The sequence below is a fragment of the Chinchilla lanigera genome, unplaced genomic scaffold, assembly GCF_000276665.1.
Source record: "Chinchilla lanigera isolate Chin_1 unplaced genomic scaffold, ChiLan1.0 scaffold00024, whole genome shotgun sequence".
Lineage (NCBI taxonomy): Eukaryota > Metazoa > Chordata > Mammalia > Rodentia > Chinchillidae > Chinchilla > Chinchilla lanigera.
This window is the reverse complement of record NW_004955425.1, coordinates 20,502,098-20,519,392: the sequence shown is the minus strand read 5'-3', so window position 1 is coordinate 20,519,392 and position 17,295 is coordinate 20,502,098. Positions and strand designations below refer to the sequence as shown.

Genomic DNA, 17,295 nt, shown 5'->3' with positions numbered 1-17,295 from the left:
CCCCACGGCCCGCGCCCCCCAGACGGCGCGCGCTTCCCAGACGGCCCGCGCCGCCCCAGCGCGTGCTCCGCGCGCTCGCGTCCTCGGGAGGGCAGCTCTGAATGATGCGCGCACTCTGCCGGAAACGCGCCTTGAAGTTTTTTGTTCCTAAAAGGAGAAGCTGAAGTCAGTTCCTCTCCTCATGGGCACCCGGGTTACAGGGCCACGACGTGACTCGCCGCAAGTCCCGCAGGTATATTTAATCTCGTCACAACCCAGATAATCCATTTTCAGTACTTGTGTGCATGAGGTCAGCAAGGCTACCACAGAATGAGGAACCGCAGAGAGGCTGCTAGGTGGGCATGGGGACCTCCGGACACCGGTTTCACGTCTGCAAATCTGTGCGGCTTCTCGGACACAGAAGGTGGTCTCTTTGGGTGCTTGGACTGAACCCGGGGCCTCACCCATGCTAAGCACACATCCATCATGGAGTGGCACCCTCCAGCCCTTTGACTTTTCTTAATTTTTTTGCAGACAGTGTCTTGCTGTGTAGTTCACACTAGCTTTGGACTTACTAAATAGCCCAGGCTAGCCAGAGCTTGTGGTGATCTTCCCGCATCAGCCTAAGTGCTGGGATTACAGGTGTGTGCCACCATGCCTGGCTTGATTTTTCTTTCTATGTATGCATAGAGCTGGGCCAATTTGGCGTGGCGGGTTAGAGTGACCGATTCCGAGGCGTGGGGAGACCCAGCTCTGGCCTCGAATTTGAGGCAATTCTCCTGCTTCAGCCTCCCTAGTGCTAGTATGACAGGCATGTGCCACCCACCCAGCTCAGTCACTCATTATGTATGATTTGGGGTGGTTTCTAGACTTTTCTGACCCTGGTCCCCTTATAAAAATAGTAACATCTATAATGTTGTTGTGAGAGTTGATGTCACTTAAAACATGGAAGTTATCAAGAAATGGTGATTACATTTTTTTAGCTTCTGAATCACAAAAGTCCAATTCTGAGATTTGTTAAGAATGAATATCAGTTTCAGAATTACAAGGAATCCAAAGGAGATAAAATGTTAGACAATCACAAACATTACGTGGCGTATCCAGTAGTTTTGGAAGCAGCTTTGGCAAGCGTTTCGGGTAGTATGTGCTGGAGCAGGTTCTTCCTGGCTTTGAGGACAGCTACTGTGCACCACGTCCCAGTGGCCCATCGGTGACCTCCCTCAGTGGCCTTCAGTAGCCCGCGGTGGGAGGAAATTGGAAAATGCTGACACTGGGCTTTCTTGCCAGTCAGTGGTTAGACGTCTCCCCACGCGTGGCGGGTTAGGGTGACTGACTCCGAGACGTGCGTGTGGGGTGTGTTTAGGGTCCGTGTGTGCAGCGCATGGTGACCACCCCCTCCGGGAGGCGGTGCATGCCCCAAACACGTCTTCATGCTCTTTCCCTCCCGCCCTCCCCTCCCTCTCTCCTCTCTCCTCTCTCCATTGTGCTGTGGCTTCAGCATGCTCATCGCACTGGCTACGCATCACAGTCATCTGGAGACTGAAACAGAAGGAAAGCTCACTGATCCATTCAAGCTCTGCCGCTGGAGGGTAAACCAGCCTGCCAAGGGATCCAGGGACAGTCATTATCTTTTAAAACGTAGGTTAGGCACAGAGTATGGTTGAGCACACCTGTGATCCCTGCACTCAGGGGGCTGAGGCAGGAGGATTGCTTTGAGTTTGAGGCCAGCCTGGGCTGCATAGTGAGTTTAAGGCAGCCTGAACTACATAGCAAGACCCTGTCACAAATCAACCAACCAACCAACCAACCAACCAACTGGCAATTGTTCTTGAACTTCAGACTCTCCTGCAAGGCCAGTTAAAACAGGCGTCCTGGGTCCACTGTAGAGTTTCTGATGGTTAGGTCTGGGTGGGGCGGAGACTATGCAGCCAACCCAGAGGCCCAGGCCCTCGATGACCTCACCTGCACCCACAGCTCAGAACCACTGCTCTAAAGCAATGCTCATCTCCAGGCAGAGGCCTTCCAGTAGACTGCGATCTCTGTCTGACCTTTTACTCACTTTTACGTGTTTTACATGTTTTACAATTTTTGTTTGCTGCCTCCTAGGGTAGAGGGGTGAGTGATGGGAAGGGTGGCCGCTCAGATTACTTCTCTAATTCCACACTGGTTGCACATCAAGACAATCTTGAAGAGACTGTGACCCAGCTGGAGATGGAGGCCACACCTGGTTCCAAGCCTCCGGTTTCCCGCTAGGGCACAGCCAGGGTAAAGGCTGGCTGCTTTAAGTAGCTTGGTATTCAAACCAGAAATTTCAAAGTCAGCACTACATAGGCTGTGATGACACAGGGTTTGAAAATGACACCTTCCTTTTCTGTAGCAGTTCTGAGATTGACATTATCTCTGTTTCCCATATGAATGGCAAATCAAAGGAATAAACAAAGAAAAGGCCATCATAAAGAAGAAAGAGTGTGTATTTTAATGCGAAACCTATAAGGTTAAACCACTATAACTAGTAAGAGAAGCCCCGACACAAAGAAATGATAAACGTTCATGGTCGAGGAGATGGAGGTTACCACCATCACCCATCACACTTTGTAGCCACACATCAAAGCTGAAGAAAGATTGCAAACTGTGCCCCATGAACACATATAATTACTGTCTGTCAATTTAAAAAGTAGTCAGAAAAGTTGCAGGCATGTGGGTTCACAAAGTGTGTGTGTACCTAGCTGAATGTAAACACACACACACACACACACACACACACACACACACACACACACAAATTAAGAGAACACTTAAGGAAAGCAAAGAATACTAAGGAAATACCCAGAGCCGAGGGCTGGTTTTTCAGAGGAAACCACTACATAACAGCAGAAAGAGTTTTCTCAGTAACTGTAATTCTCCTACAGCAGACATCACTACTTAGTTTTTCCTCTGTACAGGGGTAATGTGTGCGGCTGAAGACAATCTCAGCCCCCTTGGCGGTTAGTGTACCACGTGACTAAATCAGCCAATGAGGAATAAGGAGATTTCAGATGAGACCTCCAAGAAGGCTTCCAACATCAAGAGTGAGAGTTCTGCTGAAATGAAGCCGGTTTGAAATTTCTGATTTGAAAGAAAGATGTGACAATGAGATCACTGCCAGCACCTTGGACCGGGAGGGCCCTGGAGAAGAAGCCAGTGCTGTGCATGGCAGAGCAGGAAGATAGGAGCCTCGTTCACAATGATGATGGAACCACTGAAACAGTCCCAGACACTGTCTGCTTCCTTTATGTGAGAGAAGAAAAACCCTCCTGAGTTTAACTCCTGTTGCTTTGGGTTTTCTGGATTATGAAACTCAACCATAACTGACATACCTGATAGCTCCCAATATAGCTCAGGGTAAGAGAAAACTCTACAAAGAAGGTAATCCCCAGAAGGTTGTTTGGGGTTACTTATCCCCAACAACTCCCTTCTCTGAGAGTTCCTGATGTGATCCATGCACCTCCTTTTCCTTCCAAAAACAAATCCTCTGCACAGCTAACTGGTGGGGTGGTCACCTGAGCAGGATATAGCAATTGGGATTGGGAATCAAGTGCTGATCACCTGAGTGGTGTTTGACCTGGGTCATGATGTGGAGGGGGCACATGGCCACGAGGGACCACAGCTGGACTGATGAGCCAGCAAAGGACAAAATGGAGCAGATGCAGGAAAAGAGGTGTGATGTTGAGATGGACAATGAGCCAGCTGTGTGGACAGAGGCTGGGAGGACCACGTGATCCCTGAGTGACAGCCGGAAAAACTAGCTTCCACTCTCCCACTCTCCTGCAGGGCTTGGTGTGATTGAAAAAGATGGCCTGTGCTTAAATTTTAAAAATTTGTCAGAGTAAAGGACATGTTGCTATTAATCTCCTTGCTTCACACACTTGTCCCGTTGTTCTTGGCCCTGTCCGCAGCAGTTCTGGCAGTCTTCTTTAGTGTCTTTAGTTGCACTGTAACGGCTCTTCGATGTCCTGATGCAGTTCAAAACACCCTTCATGGTCATTTTAACTTTGGGGAAGAGGCAGAAGTCACGAGGTGCCAGACTCCGTGACTAAGGTAAGGAAGAGACACTATCATGTTTTTACCGATTGCTTTTCTGTTGGAGGCACTTGGCAGCAGCAGTCACATAATTTTAGTCATACCTCATCAAGATTCTTGTGAATGAGGACGTTTAGAACTGCTTCAGAAAGTGGCAGGAATGATGGGATAGGTGTGTTTGAAGTGGGGGGGAGATTAATGGCAATGCATCTTTTACTGTGATACATTTTTAATATGTAAGCATTCTCTGTATTTTGATCACAACCCATATATCCCTGCAAGAACCTCTTCCCCTCTTTTTAGTTTCAGTAGATTCCTACTTCCTGTGACTGGCAGAACTTTGAGGGGACTGAGACCTTTCTGGATAAGACTTGGTTGGAGGGATGTTCCATAACATTGAATTTTACACCCATTATTTTGCTTTATGTGGTGAAAATATAAAAATGAAACAGGGGAAAACCCAAGTAAAGCACCTGCTCTTTGCTTTTTGGCTTTTCAGAGGAAACCACTACATAATAGCAGAAAGAAAAAGCCAAAGAACAAACCCTCTAGACTTCCCCTGCTCCTAGGTGCTTGCTTTGAGGTGACCACAGACAAAGCTCTGAAGCCCTGGCTGATGGTAAGGGTTAGGAAGTTCAGTCACCTTCCCCACACGCCAGCCTATAGCTATCCCTGAAGTCCATCCTTAGGTTGATGGATTTGAGACTCGATCTGCCCCACGAGCAAGCTCTGTGAAACTCAGCATTTCAGTGACTGCCATGCTGTGTGGTGGGCAAAACATTCCTGGCTCTGTAACAAAACTAAGCAAGGTCAGGTGTGTGCCCAGTGACAGCTGATGATCAGCACTGAGCAAGACAGAGAGGGAGCCCTGTTGCTGCAGATTTTCAGGTTGACGTTTACAGGTCTGTGGAATCACAGCCATAATCTCTATCATTTTGATGTGTGGATGAAGCAGAGCACAGTATTATGCTCTGAATTTGCTTTGCTCTCAATGAGCATTAAATGTTGCAATGTGGCCCTGACAGAGGCTCTCCAGAGTGTTCGGGCTACAACTACAGTAGGTGCCTGGGTTTAGCCAGAAAACCATGACTTCTTTCATCCTATTACATTTTACAAGATCTACTATAGTTACCACTGCACAGCCAGCAACACACAGAGTATCTGAGAAACCCTAGCCAGCTTCCCATCGTGAGCACCAGAGCTCAGGCTGAAGCAGAAATGCAAAGTGCCAGGGTGAAACGACAGATGATAAAGATTATTAGACACAAGAAAGGGCTTTGGAGGAAGGGCACGAAATGCTTTACCTGGAGCCCCTAACATTAGACAAATGCCTATGCAACAGTCCAGGCCAGCATCGCTTATCAAGGATGACAGTGACCATGCACTGTGGAGGCCTCAGGATGCACTTTCTCAGTGCACTGTGTGTTTTTCATTCGGCAATCCCCTCTTTCCGGGACCGGGAATCGAACTCACGACCTTGCGCTTGCCAGGCAGGTGCTGTGCTGCTGAGCTAAATCCCCAGCCCCCGGCAATCCCCTCTTTCAACACCATTTTTAAGAAGGTCAGATTCGAGAGAGGCTCACATGCACACGTTATCCACTCTGATCCCTACTTACAGTTTGGGCTTGGCCAGCACTGGAGGGGGCTCCTTGACAGGGGAGGACGGCTCCGGGCTTTTCACTGCCTGCCCGTTGAACCTCTCCGGGAAGCAGTCAGGCCTGGTCTGGGAGGCGGTCGCCACGTTCCCCTCGGAGGACGCTTCGCTTCCCTTGTCGTCTTCAGGAAGGTTGAAGTGCACACGCAGCCCGGCCCTGGAGCTGGAGCGAGGCTCGTTGTGGTTCACCAGGACCCCTTCGAGCTTGGGTTTGGGGGGCTGCTCTGCAGAGGGAGGCTCGGGGCTGGGTAGGGCTGCCTGAGGCTCACTAGTGGCCAGGTTGCTGGTGGAGTTGGCTGGGTGCAGAGCCCCGTTGTTGCTGAGGTCTTCATTCCCTGAAAGGACAATCACAGGACCCGAGCCTTTAGCCTTGTCTAAGGAGACCGAGGTGGGCTTAACCTGACCCTGGGCGTGTGCGCAGTGGGGATGGTATCAAGCCAGGGGAGGGCAGAAGTCAGAAAATGCTTGTCAAAAGCAGATCAGAATCTGGTGTACTAAAGAACTGTGAGGATGCAGGGAAGAACTAAACTCAAAATCAAGGTTCTCTTTTGGAAATTTAGGTAAGACCAAGGAGGTGTTTTCTTAGGAAGTGTAGGAGCAACAAGATAACTAGACGGGTGGCAGTGGTTTCATGTACTGAGAAACTGGCAGTTGGCATGGTTCAAGAATATTCCCTCAGCTGGCGTGGGGGCGCATGCCCATAACCCCAGAGCTCAGGAGGCTGAGGCGGGAGGAGAACCAGGATCTCAAGGCCAGCCTGGGCTACACAGTGAGTTCAAGACCAGCCTGAACTACACAACGAGACCCTGTCTCAAAAAACAGAATGGAAACAAAAATACAAAACTAAAAAACCACTTTCTTCAAGAATGTAAATCTCTTTTGGCTCATGTGTGAAGCAGTACACAAAGCCAGCGCCGGCGCTGCAGGCCGGCATTCAGACCCACAGCGGCGTCTGCGGAGCGCCCACCTCTCACGTCCAGGCGTGCGACGCTGGACACCGTGCCGTACTTGTTGCTCGCGGTACACGTGAAGCAGCCCGAATCCTCCGCAAACACCTCCGCAATGACCAAGGTGCAGATCTCCTCTACAGACCAAGGAAACAGAGCGACCGCTGACTTAATCGTGAGATGGAACTGTGGGATTCACTGATAGCAGATTTGGATTCTACAAAACTCAGCTACAGTCATTCTTCGAAAACAATTGGTAAAAATAATTATTTGATTGAATTGATTGATTAGCAGCCTACAGGAGTCAAAGGATGGAACCAATGCCTCTGGGCAGACAGGCTGGCACCTAGGAGGGTTTTTTTTTTTTTGTTTTTTGTTTTTGGTAAGATTGTATTGTGTATTATGAAAACACAATTATCTTCTATTTTTATGTCATCAATCCAGATGGCAAAAATGGAAGTCAGTAAAAATAAAATTAAAACCAAATCACAAAAACAAATTAGAGGTCCAAATAGCACATTTTCTAAACCCAGATCTCTCATTATTTCCATGGGGAACTTTTACAGTAAGGTAATTTTAAACAAAGGCCACAATTTAGAATGGGCCACTAAATAAATATTTTGCTTAAGTAGTAGTAATTAGGTGACAGAGTAAATACAAATCCTGGGTGAAAGAAGAGTGAAGTCCATCTCTACCTTTGTAAATACTATGGTAAAAAATTAAGATGCATTATGTACATGTACCAACTCCCTACAAGGAATGAGATCATTATGTACTGCAAACACATACCAATAAAAAATTCTTATGGGTCACTTTGATACACAGTACCAACCCCTGTGAATAATGATGGAAGTGATTTCTTGATAGAACCATAGGATTATAGTCTAAAATCACTATAGTTAGACATTCTTTGATGATTAATGAAGAGGGGACACAGGACAGCTCCATAAGCCTCTGGTCATCACGCAGTAGCCCCAACAAACACAATTATTTGTTGTATGAGGGGAGACTTGGCATCTCAGTGCTTTATGTAACGAGGTTAGATGGTCTTGACCACCTCCAGAAAAACTGGCCGTGCAGCCACTAGAGACACACTCCCGAGGGTGAGACCACTTCTGCCTTTGCTGTGTCCAGCACGGGACTACGTGACCTGCACGTTCAGTGCCTTCTGGAACGCCCTTCCATTCAGCTGTCAGGAGAATTATCATGCTGAAACTCCAAGCATCATTCTCACCCAGGATTACAAATACAACCTGATTTTTCAGAGTGGTTGCAGAGAGGGCAGTCAGATGTTTAGGTTCTGCTAAGTGCTTCACCCACTAGCACTTGTATCTATCTCATCTTTATATTTGCCCAATAAAATCTAATAGCAACACAGCGCTGGGATCAACATGTTTTCTGATATAGATCAAGTCACTCCTTGTGCATTAATAAAAGTTGAGATGATCTTTACCTGGTTCTGCCATGGACCGAGGTTCTAAAGGGAAAAAAATAAAAGAACATGAACATTTATTTTACTGAGAAGGCACATTTTTATCAGAAGCTTCCTATGGAATTTCATAGTCTCTTGCATATTCAGGAGTGTTTGATAAGGTTAATCTGTCCAGGTTAAGTAAAACGACCCAAGCACCGGTGACCTCAACAGGAACACAGAGACAGCAAGAGAGCAACTAAGTGATGTGGCTGCCTCTTGGGACACACCCAGCTCACCTGGGGGCACTAAACCTTAGGCGAGGAAGTGTTCCTGAGTTAGCTGGGATTCACAAAGGCTTCACTCTTTTTTTTTTGAGACAAGGGTCACACTATGCAGTTCAGGCTGGCCTTGGACTCACTGTGTAGCCCAGGTTGGCCTCGAACTTATGACGATCCTCCTGCCTCAGCCTCCCAACTGTTGGGATTACAGGCGTGTGCCACCATGCCCAGCCGGCTTTGTTCTTATTGGTACCCATTTAGCCTCACCTGAAAATAAGCCTGTGAACACTGAGAGATCATTCTTTGCTTTGGGCTCTTACATCCAATGAAATATATAAATCACCTTCTCCTCTGAGGTTTTTAAGATCAAGAGCCTCAGGACAGGTAAAGGATTCCCCCGGAACAGCTTCTTAATTTTAAAATTCCTTAGCATTCCTCCAAGTGCCTGCTGTGATATTGCATAGTGACACTCAATGAATGTTTATGGGATTGTAGGCAATCACTAAGTAGCTGAACTTAGTTACATCTACAGGGACAGCACTACTGGAGACTTTTCTCTCCCAATTAAGTGGTATTCAGAATTTATTACTGTTGCTGCTGCTGCTGCTAAAATCTGACAGTAGTGCTGAATTGTACATCATGTTGACCCAAGTACTACGACTTTTGTGGAAGGAAACAAATTAACAATGACATAAATAAAAATGGTAAATATGTGAGGTAATGCACATATTAATTAGCTTGACCTAACCATTCTATAATGAGTATATTTGAAGGCGTCGTGTTGTATGTGATGAATTACACAACATTTATCAGTAAAAAAAGTTAAAAGGGGTTCAATATCCCCATGCCGCAGGCACGTAATAAATTTTGTGTGTTCTTTTCCATGAAAAATAGATTAAAAAATAAAAGTAATACATATTTGTTATAGAAAAACTGAGGAAAAAAAAAAACCCACAAAAGTGCAAAGGAGCAAAACAATTGACCCTTGACTTATTACCCAAAGCCTTAGCAAATCTCCTTCCCAATTTTTTCTATAATACTCATTCTACATAGTCAGTGTAATGTGTGTATTTAAAAAGAAGCAAATAAATTGTAATTTGTTTGTGACGGAAATGGATCAAGGAGAGTGCACTGAAGGATAAGATGAAAGAAGTCCATATACCATGACAAAGAATCAACCCCTGCAAATCCAGGTTATTCTTACATGACAACCAGCATAAAACCCAATATGAAATGGAGAAATACAGTGACCTAAATAAACAGGAAAAAGTGCCATCCCACAGCTAATCAGTAAAGTACAGACTACACTAGTTCTGCCCACATATAATTTCTACACAGTTAGTGCAAATTTCATAAAAGGGCTGATATCCACGGCTGGCAAAGGTGTGGGATGAAGGCACCGCCATAGATCACTGGGTGTGAGGGACGCAGCGAGGCTGACTCATGTCCCGGAGCTGCTGGGCCTGACCAAGTTTATGCGTGGGATCCCCGCATGCTTAAGAAAACGCTCTTTCATGGTTGTGTGTGATTGTCCTAAATTCAGCTTGGTCTTTCGGGATGGCATTTTTGCCCATGTGTATTTTTTGTTTTTTGTTTTTTTTTTGGTTTTTCTCTGGTACCGGGAACTGAACTCACGACCTTGTGCTTGCCAGGCAGGCGTTTTTGCCGCTGAGCTAAATCCCCAGCCCCTTGCCCATGTGTATTAACAGCCCGCAAACATTTCAGTCTGCAGTAGCAATTCAGTACTGGAAATTTATACTAAGGCAATAACTAGTTACAAAGACTTGCTGTGGTAACCTACACTGAAGCATCGCTTATAATAGTAAAAATGTGTGAGCAATTTAAATGTTGAACAGAGATTAAATAAATATGAAATTAATATTATTGATTTTGTTGTTGTGTTTGAGACAGGGTCTTGCTATGAAGCTGAAGCTTGCCTAGAGCTCGCTCTGTAGCCCAGACTGGCCTCGAGTTGGTGGTGAGCTCCCGAGTGCTGGGATGACAAGTACGTGTCACCATGCCTGGTGATCTATTTTTAAAAGTGAAAAATCAAACCAGGTATGATGCCGCATGCCTGTCCCAGCGCTCGGTAAGGTGAGGGCAGGGCCCTCAGCCTGGGCAGTTTAGCGGCTCAGCAGGACCCCTCCAAGGAGTTAGTTAGGAGTGCGGATGTGGCTCAGTGCAAAGACCCTGAGTTCAATCCCCAGGACCACAAAAAGGAGCAAACCTACATGCTAATGTATAAAGCTGTCCATGAAATACTGAGTAAAAATCAATTAAAAACTAGTGTGATTTACTTTTATTTCAAAAAGTATACATGGAAAAATTCTTAGAGAATGTGCACTAAAATATTAATAGTCTAGTTTGGGGGAATATGATTACAGGTGGTTTTTATTTTACTTTTTTACTCTATTTTTAATCACTTTCTAAAAACCTATAATAATAAATGATCAGAAAAACAGTTGTACAGCATCAACTTACTTTTTTGTAAAATCCTAAAATCTGGAGAATCTTCTATTAAGGTCCCTTCCCTATACCACTCAACTTTAGGGGATGGAGCACCTTTTACTCTGCATTCAAAGACAACCAGCTGGCCCTCAGAGGCTGACAAATTCTGTAGCATCTAGAATGAGAAGAATATGGTTAGAACAAAACAATATGCATTCTTGAATGTAGTCCTAGTGCTGAATTTCAGGAAGAGACACTATCTCCTCTATATTAGGCTCTTTTCAAACATACATCTTCAGCAGCGTTGGTTCTGTGGATGTACATGGAATCTGTTCTATGTTGGAAAACAGAATCATCCGATCCCTACAAAAACTACAGCAAGGCTCTACTAGACAATTCAATACAGGAATAATGTATTATTCTCCAGAGGAATATGGCCGTTCATGATATGGAGCAGATCTGTGGCCCAATAACTGATTTTGTCTTCTCTAGCTTTGCCATCTTGGACATGGATTTTTGTTTTATTGTTTTGTTTTCTTTATGTGGTCCTTTGTTTGTTGATGTTGGTGATGCTGGGGATTGAACCCAAGATCTCAGAGATGCTAAGCACATATTCTACCACTAAGCCACAAACTCAGCCCTCCCTGCCTGGTCTTTACAGTGTAACCAGCTGAGCTACTGAGGGACATAAGCAATGACAGTCTTTATAAGACCATAGTCATATAGGGAGCCTTGTGTCCTTGTAAAATATTCTGAGGAGGCACTAACACCTGCCCACACTTCCACGATGAAAGGTCTGCCAAGCCATGCAGAATTGTAAAATGTGAGCGTATTCTATATGAGACTCATGACAGAAAGGAACATGTATTTTCCTTCATACTACATTCTCATTCATTATGATTTGGGAAGTTGAAATTGCACATTCTTTGGTGTGGTTGGTACTTCATTTGATTAGGAAATGTTTCATAGGTATAAACATACTTTTATTTTTTACTCTGGAGCAAAGACTGTAGATGCAGATTGTGACTAAACTTGCTTTACAAACTTTCTGTAGCAAATGCTATGAAGCTGTCTATTCTTACAAATTTTTGGCTTAATAGAAGAGGAAAACTAGTAATTTCATTGTTGTTTTGTTATTCACTCATAAATAACTTGTGAGATTTTTTTTGAGACAACATCTCACTGTGTAGTGCATCTTGGCTTTGAACTTGTTTACGTAGCCCAGGCTGGCCTCAAACTCATGATGATCCTCCTGCACCAGCCTCCCGAGTGCTGGGATTATAGGTGTGCACCACCAAACCCAGCTACTTGTGAGATTTTTTACAGCTCTTGTATGGACAACTTATATTTTTCACATATCTGTGTCACAATATAGCACGTATCTCCAGAATACAAGGGCAGTGGGGATAACCATAGGCTTTAGCTGTAATAAGACTTATTTTTAATTTAGAGGTAAATGTAAGTTTGTATTATAACAGCCAGGGGGCACTGTAGTTTGATGTCAATATGTTGTACTTTGCACTGTCCAGAATTTGTTTACTGAAGTAATTCACAGTGGGAATAGCACAGACTAACTACTGAATTAATAAAAAGCTATTTAGGCATCAAAAAAACTGAAGTACTTAGGAATTAATCTAACAGAAGAAGTAAGAAATCTATACAGTGAAAATTACAGTACTCTGAAAAAAGAAATTGAAGAGGATTTCAGAAAATAGAAATATTCCTTGCTCATGGATAGGAAGAACCAACATTGTGAAAATGGCCATACTCCCAAAATTGTTGTACAGATTCAATGCAATTCCAATGAAAATACCATCAGTATACCTCACAGACCTAGAGAATATATTCCCAAAGTTCATCTGGAATCAGAAGAGACCTAGAATAGTAAAGGCAATCCTGGGCAACAAAGGCAAGGCAGGAGCATCACAATCTCTGACTTGAAATTATACTACAAAGCTACTGTGATAAAATCAGCATGGTATTGGCAAAAAAACCAGACCTGAAGATCAATAGAACAGACTGGAAGATGCAGACACAACCACAAAGACACTCAGCCACATTATCTTTCACAAAGGGGCCAAACATGTTCATTGAGAGAAAGATAGCCTCTTTAATAAATGGTGCTGGAAAAACTGGCTTTCCATATGCCGAAGAATAAAACTAGACTCAAGCCTTTCAGCATGCACCAAAATAAAGTCAAAATGGCTTAAAGAGCTAAATATTAATTCAGAACACTAGATCTATTGGAAGAGAAGATAGGTGGAAGCTTTGAAGACATAGGAGTTTGTAGAGGGTTCATGAACAAAAACCAAACCTCACAGAAAACACTTCAAAGAATCAACAACTGGGATCTCATCTTACTGAAAAGGCTTTGCACATCAAAAGAAATCACCAACAGGGTGAAAAATTTTTTCCCATGAATTGGGAAAAAATTTTAGTGAACTGTCCCTCAGACAAAGGACTTCTGTCTAGAACATATAAATTTAAAAAAAATCAGGCCCCCAAAAGTCAATGACCAAATACAAAAATGGGCATCTGAGATGCATACACACTTTTCACATGAAGAAATACAAATGGCAAATAAATACATGAAAAGATGTTCAACATCACTAGTCATTCAAGAACTGTAAATTAAATCAACACTGAGATTCCATCTCACCATAGAAAGAATGGCTGTCATCAAGAAATCAACCCATAACAAATGCTGGAGAGGCTGTGGGGAAAAAAGAATTCTTCTCCACTGTTGGGAGTGTAGACTGGTGCAACCACTGTGGAAATCAGTCTGGAGATTCCTCTGTAAACTAGGATTGGAGGTCCCATTCAACCCAGCTATTCCCCCCCGGGGTATTTTTCCAGAAGAACTGAAAACATCATACCACAGCAGTATATGTGCTCCCATGTTTATAGCAGTGCAATTTGTCATAGCTAAATCTTGGAAACAATCCAAATGTCCATCCACTGAGGAATGGATAAAAAAAGATATGGTATTTTAATACAATGGAGTATTACTTAGCTATAAGGAAAGATAAACTAGAGGCTTTTATAGGTAAATGGATGCAACTAGAGACCACACTCATAAGTGAAATAAATCAGATTCACATGTGTAAGCATCATATTTCCTCCCTACTATAAGAACCTGAAAGAGTAAGTAAAATCTGAAAGGTACTATAGATATTGTGAAAGGGAAAAGAAACTGCTCAAATAGGAAGGAGCAACTGAGATGAAGGAGGGGAGGGGAAAAAGAAAGAAGGAAGAGGAAAGAAATAAGTGCATGTATACACAGGATAGCCAGGATAATTGTACTACTAATATCTGTTGGTTTTTTGAAAGGAACTGTTAATGTGTAATTGTTTGATCAATCTTGCATGCCTATATCTGGTTATATGTGCAACCATTTTGAAGATGACATTATGTAATATAACAACCACTGTTAATATCCTATCACCATGTTTTGAAATTCTGTATCATTTTTATTGTTGTCTACTCTGTTTTGTTTATGTATTTGTTTTTGTTATTTTGGGTTTTTTAAAGCAAAAACCAAAATTTATATGTATATACAAGGATAGCTGGGATAGGCATATTGCTGATATCTGTGGTTCATTGAAAGGAACAGCCAATGCTTAAAATTTTCTTTTTTCTTGACCAATTTTGCACGCTTGCATTTGGTAATCAGAATGACTGATCTGAAAACAATATGCAGTGTAAGAACCACTGTTGAACTCCTACCATCTTGTATGGTGAAGCTCTGCATCATTTCCAATGGTTTTTTAAAATTACTTGTTACTGTCTTTGATTGCTTGATCAGTCTTACATCCTTATGTCTGGTGGACTGAGCAACTTCGTTGAAGATGACAGTATGTAATGCAGCAACATTGTTAATTCCTGTCATTTTGTTTTGAGGTCATGTATCATTTTTTGTGTTGTTTTGATTTTGTCTTCATTGTTGTTTTGTTAGTTTTCTTAATTTTTAAAATTAAAAAAAAAGCTATGTGGTTGAAAATCTTATTATTCCTCACTTGTCCCAAACAACACCTAGTGACAAGGATGAACGGCAGGAAGCATCCGTGAGGCACGGGTGTTCTGGCACACCGACAGAGACACTCTCTGTCCTCGCCGCTGAGCAAATTCTGTGCAGAAATGGCAGCTTTGGGGCCTACTGACATCTCCCAAAATTCACACCTAGGGAGTTTTTATTTCTTCTTGACACAGACAAATTAGGACAGCACTCCCCCACCCCACAGGGGGGTGGTGGCAGAAGAAATTGAATAAATGAAATATGGCATGTTTATAAAATAGATATAAGCAATATGCAGTCAATCTACATTCTCTAACATGGCTTGCAGTTTGGCTCATGCATGTAAGCTAATGGTCTGAGGAAATACCAAAGCCCTGGTTGCAAAGAACATCCTTGAGAACTATGTCCCTCTTAACTTAAACCAGCACTACTTGGTTGCCACCATTTATATGACATTAGAAACCAAGACTTGTGTTCTATTTGAGAAGCTGGCCAAGATCCTTGAGGTTGTACAGTGTGTGGAGCAGGCTCACTAGTTCTGTGACAGACATTAATACTCAATAAAGGAGACCCTAAGAGTCATCTTACAAGCCACTTAGGAAGAGTTATTAGAAGTTTTTAGGACAATGAGAGTTGTTGCTGCTAAAAACTAAGCTTTTTCTGCAAAGTCTCGTAAGGAGGAGCTGGTTCATATCCCACACATCAGCGTCCAAATCAGCGGCTTCATTAGAACGTACACAGGTGGCGCTATCTGGGTTCATCACAGCAGGAGGTTCTTGGCCGGTCCCACCAGCATGATGCCGTGGCTCACATACGGGAACAGAGTGTCCCTCACAGGTTCACGTGTTGGGAGCTTGGTCCCCTGCGTGACGATAAGAGGTGGTAGGAACTGTAGGAGGTGGGGCCTAATGGGAGGCCATTACTGACCCTTTCCTTTGTGCTGGCCTCCTGCCTCACCATGTGATTCTCTCTCTCTCCTCCCGATTGTGATGCCATCTTCCATGAGGTCTTCACTGGAGCTAAGCCATGCTCCTGAGCCTCTAAAACTGTGAACTAGGTAAACCTTGTCTCTTTATAAAGTAGCATGCCTCAGGAATTTCTTTATAGTAACCCCAAACAGACTAATACACTTATGTATACAGACTTGATCATATTCACTTTGACTTACCTAAAGACAAATGAAACTGTCCCTCACTGGCAAAGATTAAGTTAATCTTTACTAGGAATTATGGATCTGGGCTAAAGTCACTATAACCAAAGGTCCATAACCTCCTGAAGTAAACAGTGTTCAAAGTGCAAGTCCCTCCTTGTGTCACCGTACTGACTGTCTGAGGTGACGTTCTTAGTAGGTGACTTAATACACACAGCCTTGATAGCCTGCTTTGTGCCACCACTTGTCCCTGGATGTATTTTCTCTCTCCTTCCTAAAGACACGCTGACGTCACACAGAACTCCTTAGCTGAAGTGCGGGTATTTGCCACAGAGTAAATCTGACCATATACCTTCCTTCTGCCAAACCCTGGCCCAGTGCTCTAAAAGTGAACTGAGTGGAGACGGTTCCTGCATGTAGATCTCTGCCCACAAATATGATGTGGGGGTGTCCTTGAGAAAAGCAGCTGTCTGCTTAAAATGTGTCAGCCTCAAGGTGCATTTTGTCATTTTATTCATTTTTAAATCTAGTTGATATTTTTGCAAGTACACGTGTACAGTGCTTTAGGCTGAAGTTGAATCGAAGTAATATTTACTGATAAAGAACTGATTGAGGTCCTCTGTCCCCTGACTGTCATAGGTGCCCCAGGCAAGAGCTGAGCCAGCTGATTCTCTGGCATTGATGGGCTGGGGACATGAAATCCTCAGTCGTCTGAATCTGGCTGTTGGCCCAGTTATTTCAGGGTTTCCTGCCTCTGGGGTTATATAATGGACTGTTCCTCACACTCTCACTCCCCCTGCCCCGGCGCCCTCTTCAAATTACTGCTGAAGCAGCTGGAGCCAGAGCCGGGGCTCCTTGAAAGCCCGCCAGAGCAGCTGCTGTTGAGTGGGAGCAGGGATAGGAGCAGGATTCTAATTTGATCACCTCCCTCCCTCCGCTCTCAAGAAGTGAGAGCGCCTCCCACCGCCCCTCTCAGAGGCAGCTGGGAGGGTTCTGATCCTGCACAGAGTGGCAGTCACTCTCCATCCACAGTTGGAGAGTGTTTAGACACACGTGGGCTGGGGTGTAGCCCAGCGGCACAGTGCTTGCCTAATACATGTGATGTCCTGGGCTCCACCCCAGTACAGCAAATAAACAAAAAACCTGTGAGAATCGTCTGTCAGCAGACCAAGGAGTCCTCTATGGAATCTCATAGAGGAATAGCGCCTGGAATCCCACTCTACCACTGTTTTGCTGGCCAACTGCCCATTTCCTTTTTAATTTAGCTTTTTTAAATAAGAAGGTAAGTATTGCAGGGCATGGTGGCACACACCTATAATCCCAGAACTCGGGAGGCTGAGGCAGGAGGATC

General features: G+C 44.1%; 1 protein-coding gene across 1 annotated transcript in view; it reads right to left on the bottom strand.

Annotated features, from left to right (window-relative positions):
• Mypn (myopalladin) overlaps window positions 1-17,295 on the bottom strand; it is a gene marked incomplete in the record, with an annotated part of 83,973 nt that overhangs the window by 26,234 nt on the left and 40,444 nt on the right. The window contains 4 exon segments of the mRNA XM_013514883.1: window positions 5,655-6,027; window positions 6,660-6,776; window positions 8,093-8,116; window positions 10,813-10,954. Of these exon segments, the coding sequence (XP_013370337.1) occupies window positions 5,655-6,027; window positions 6,660-6,776; window positions 8,093-8,116; window positions 10,813-10,954 (656 nt within the window).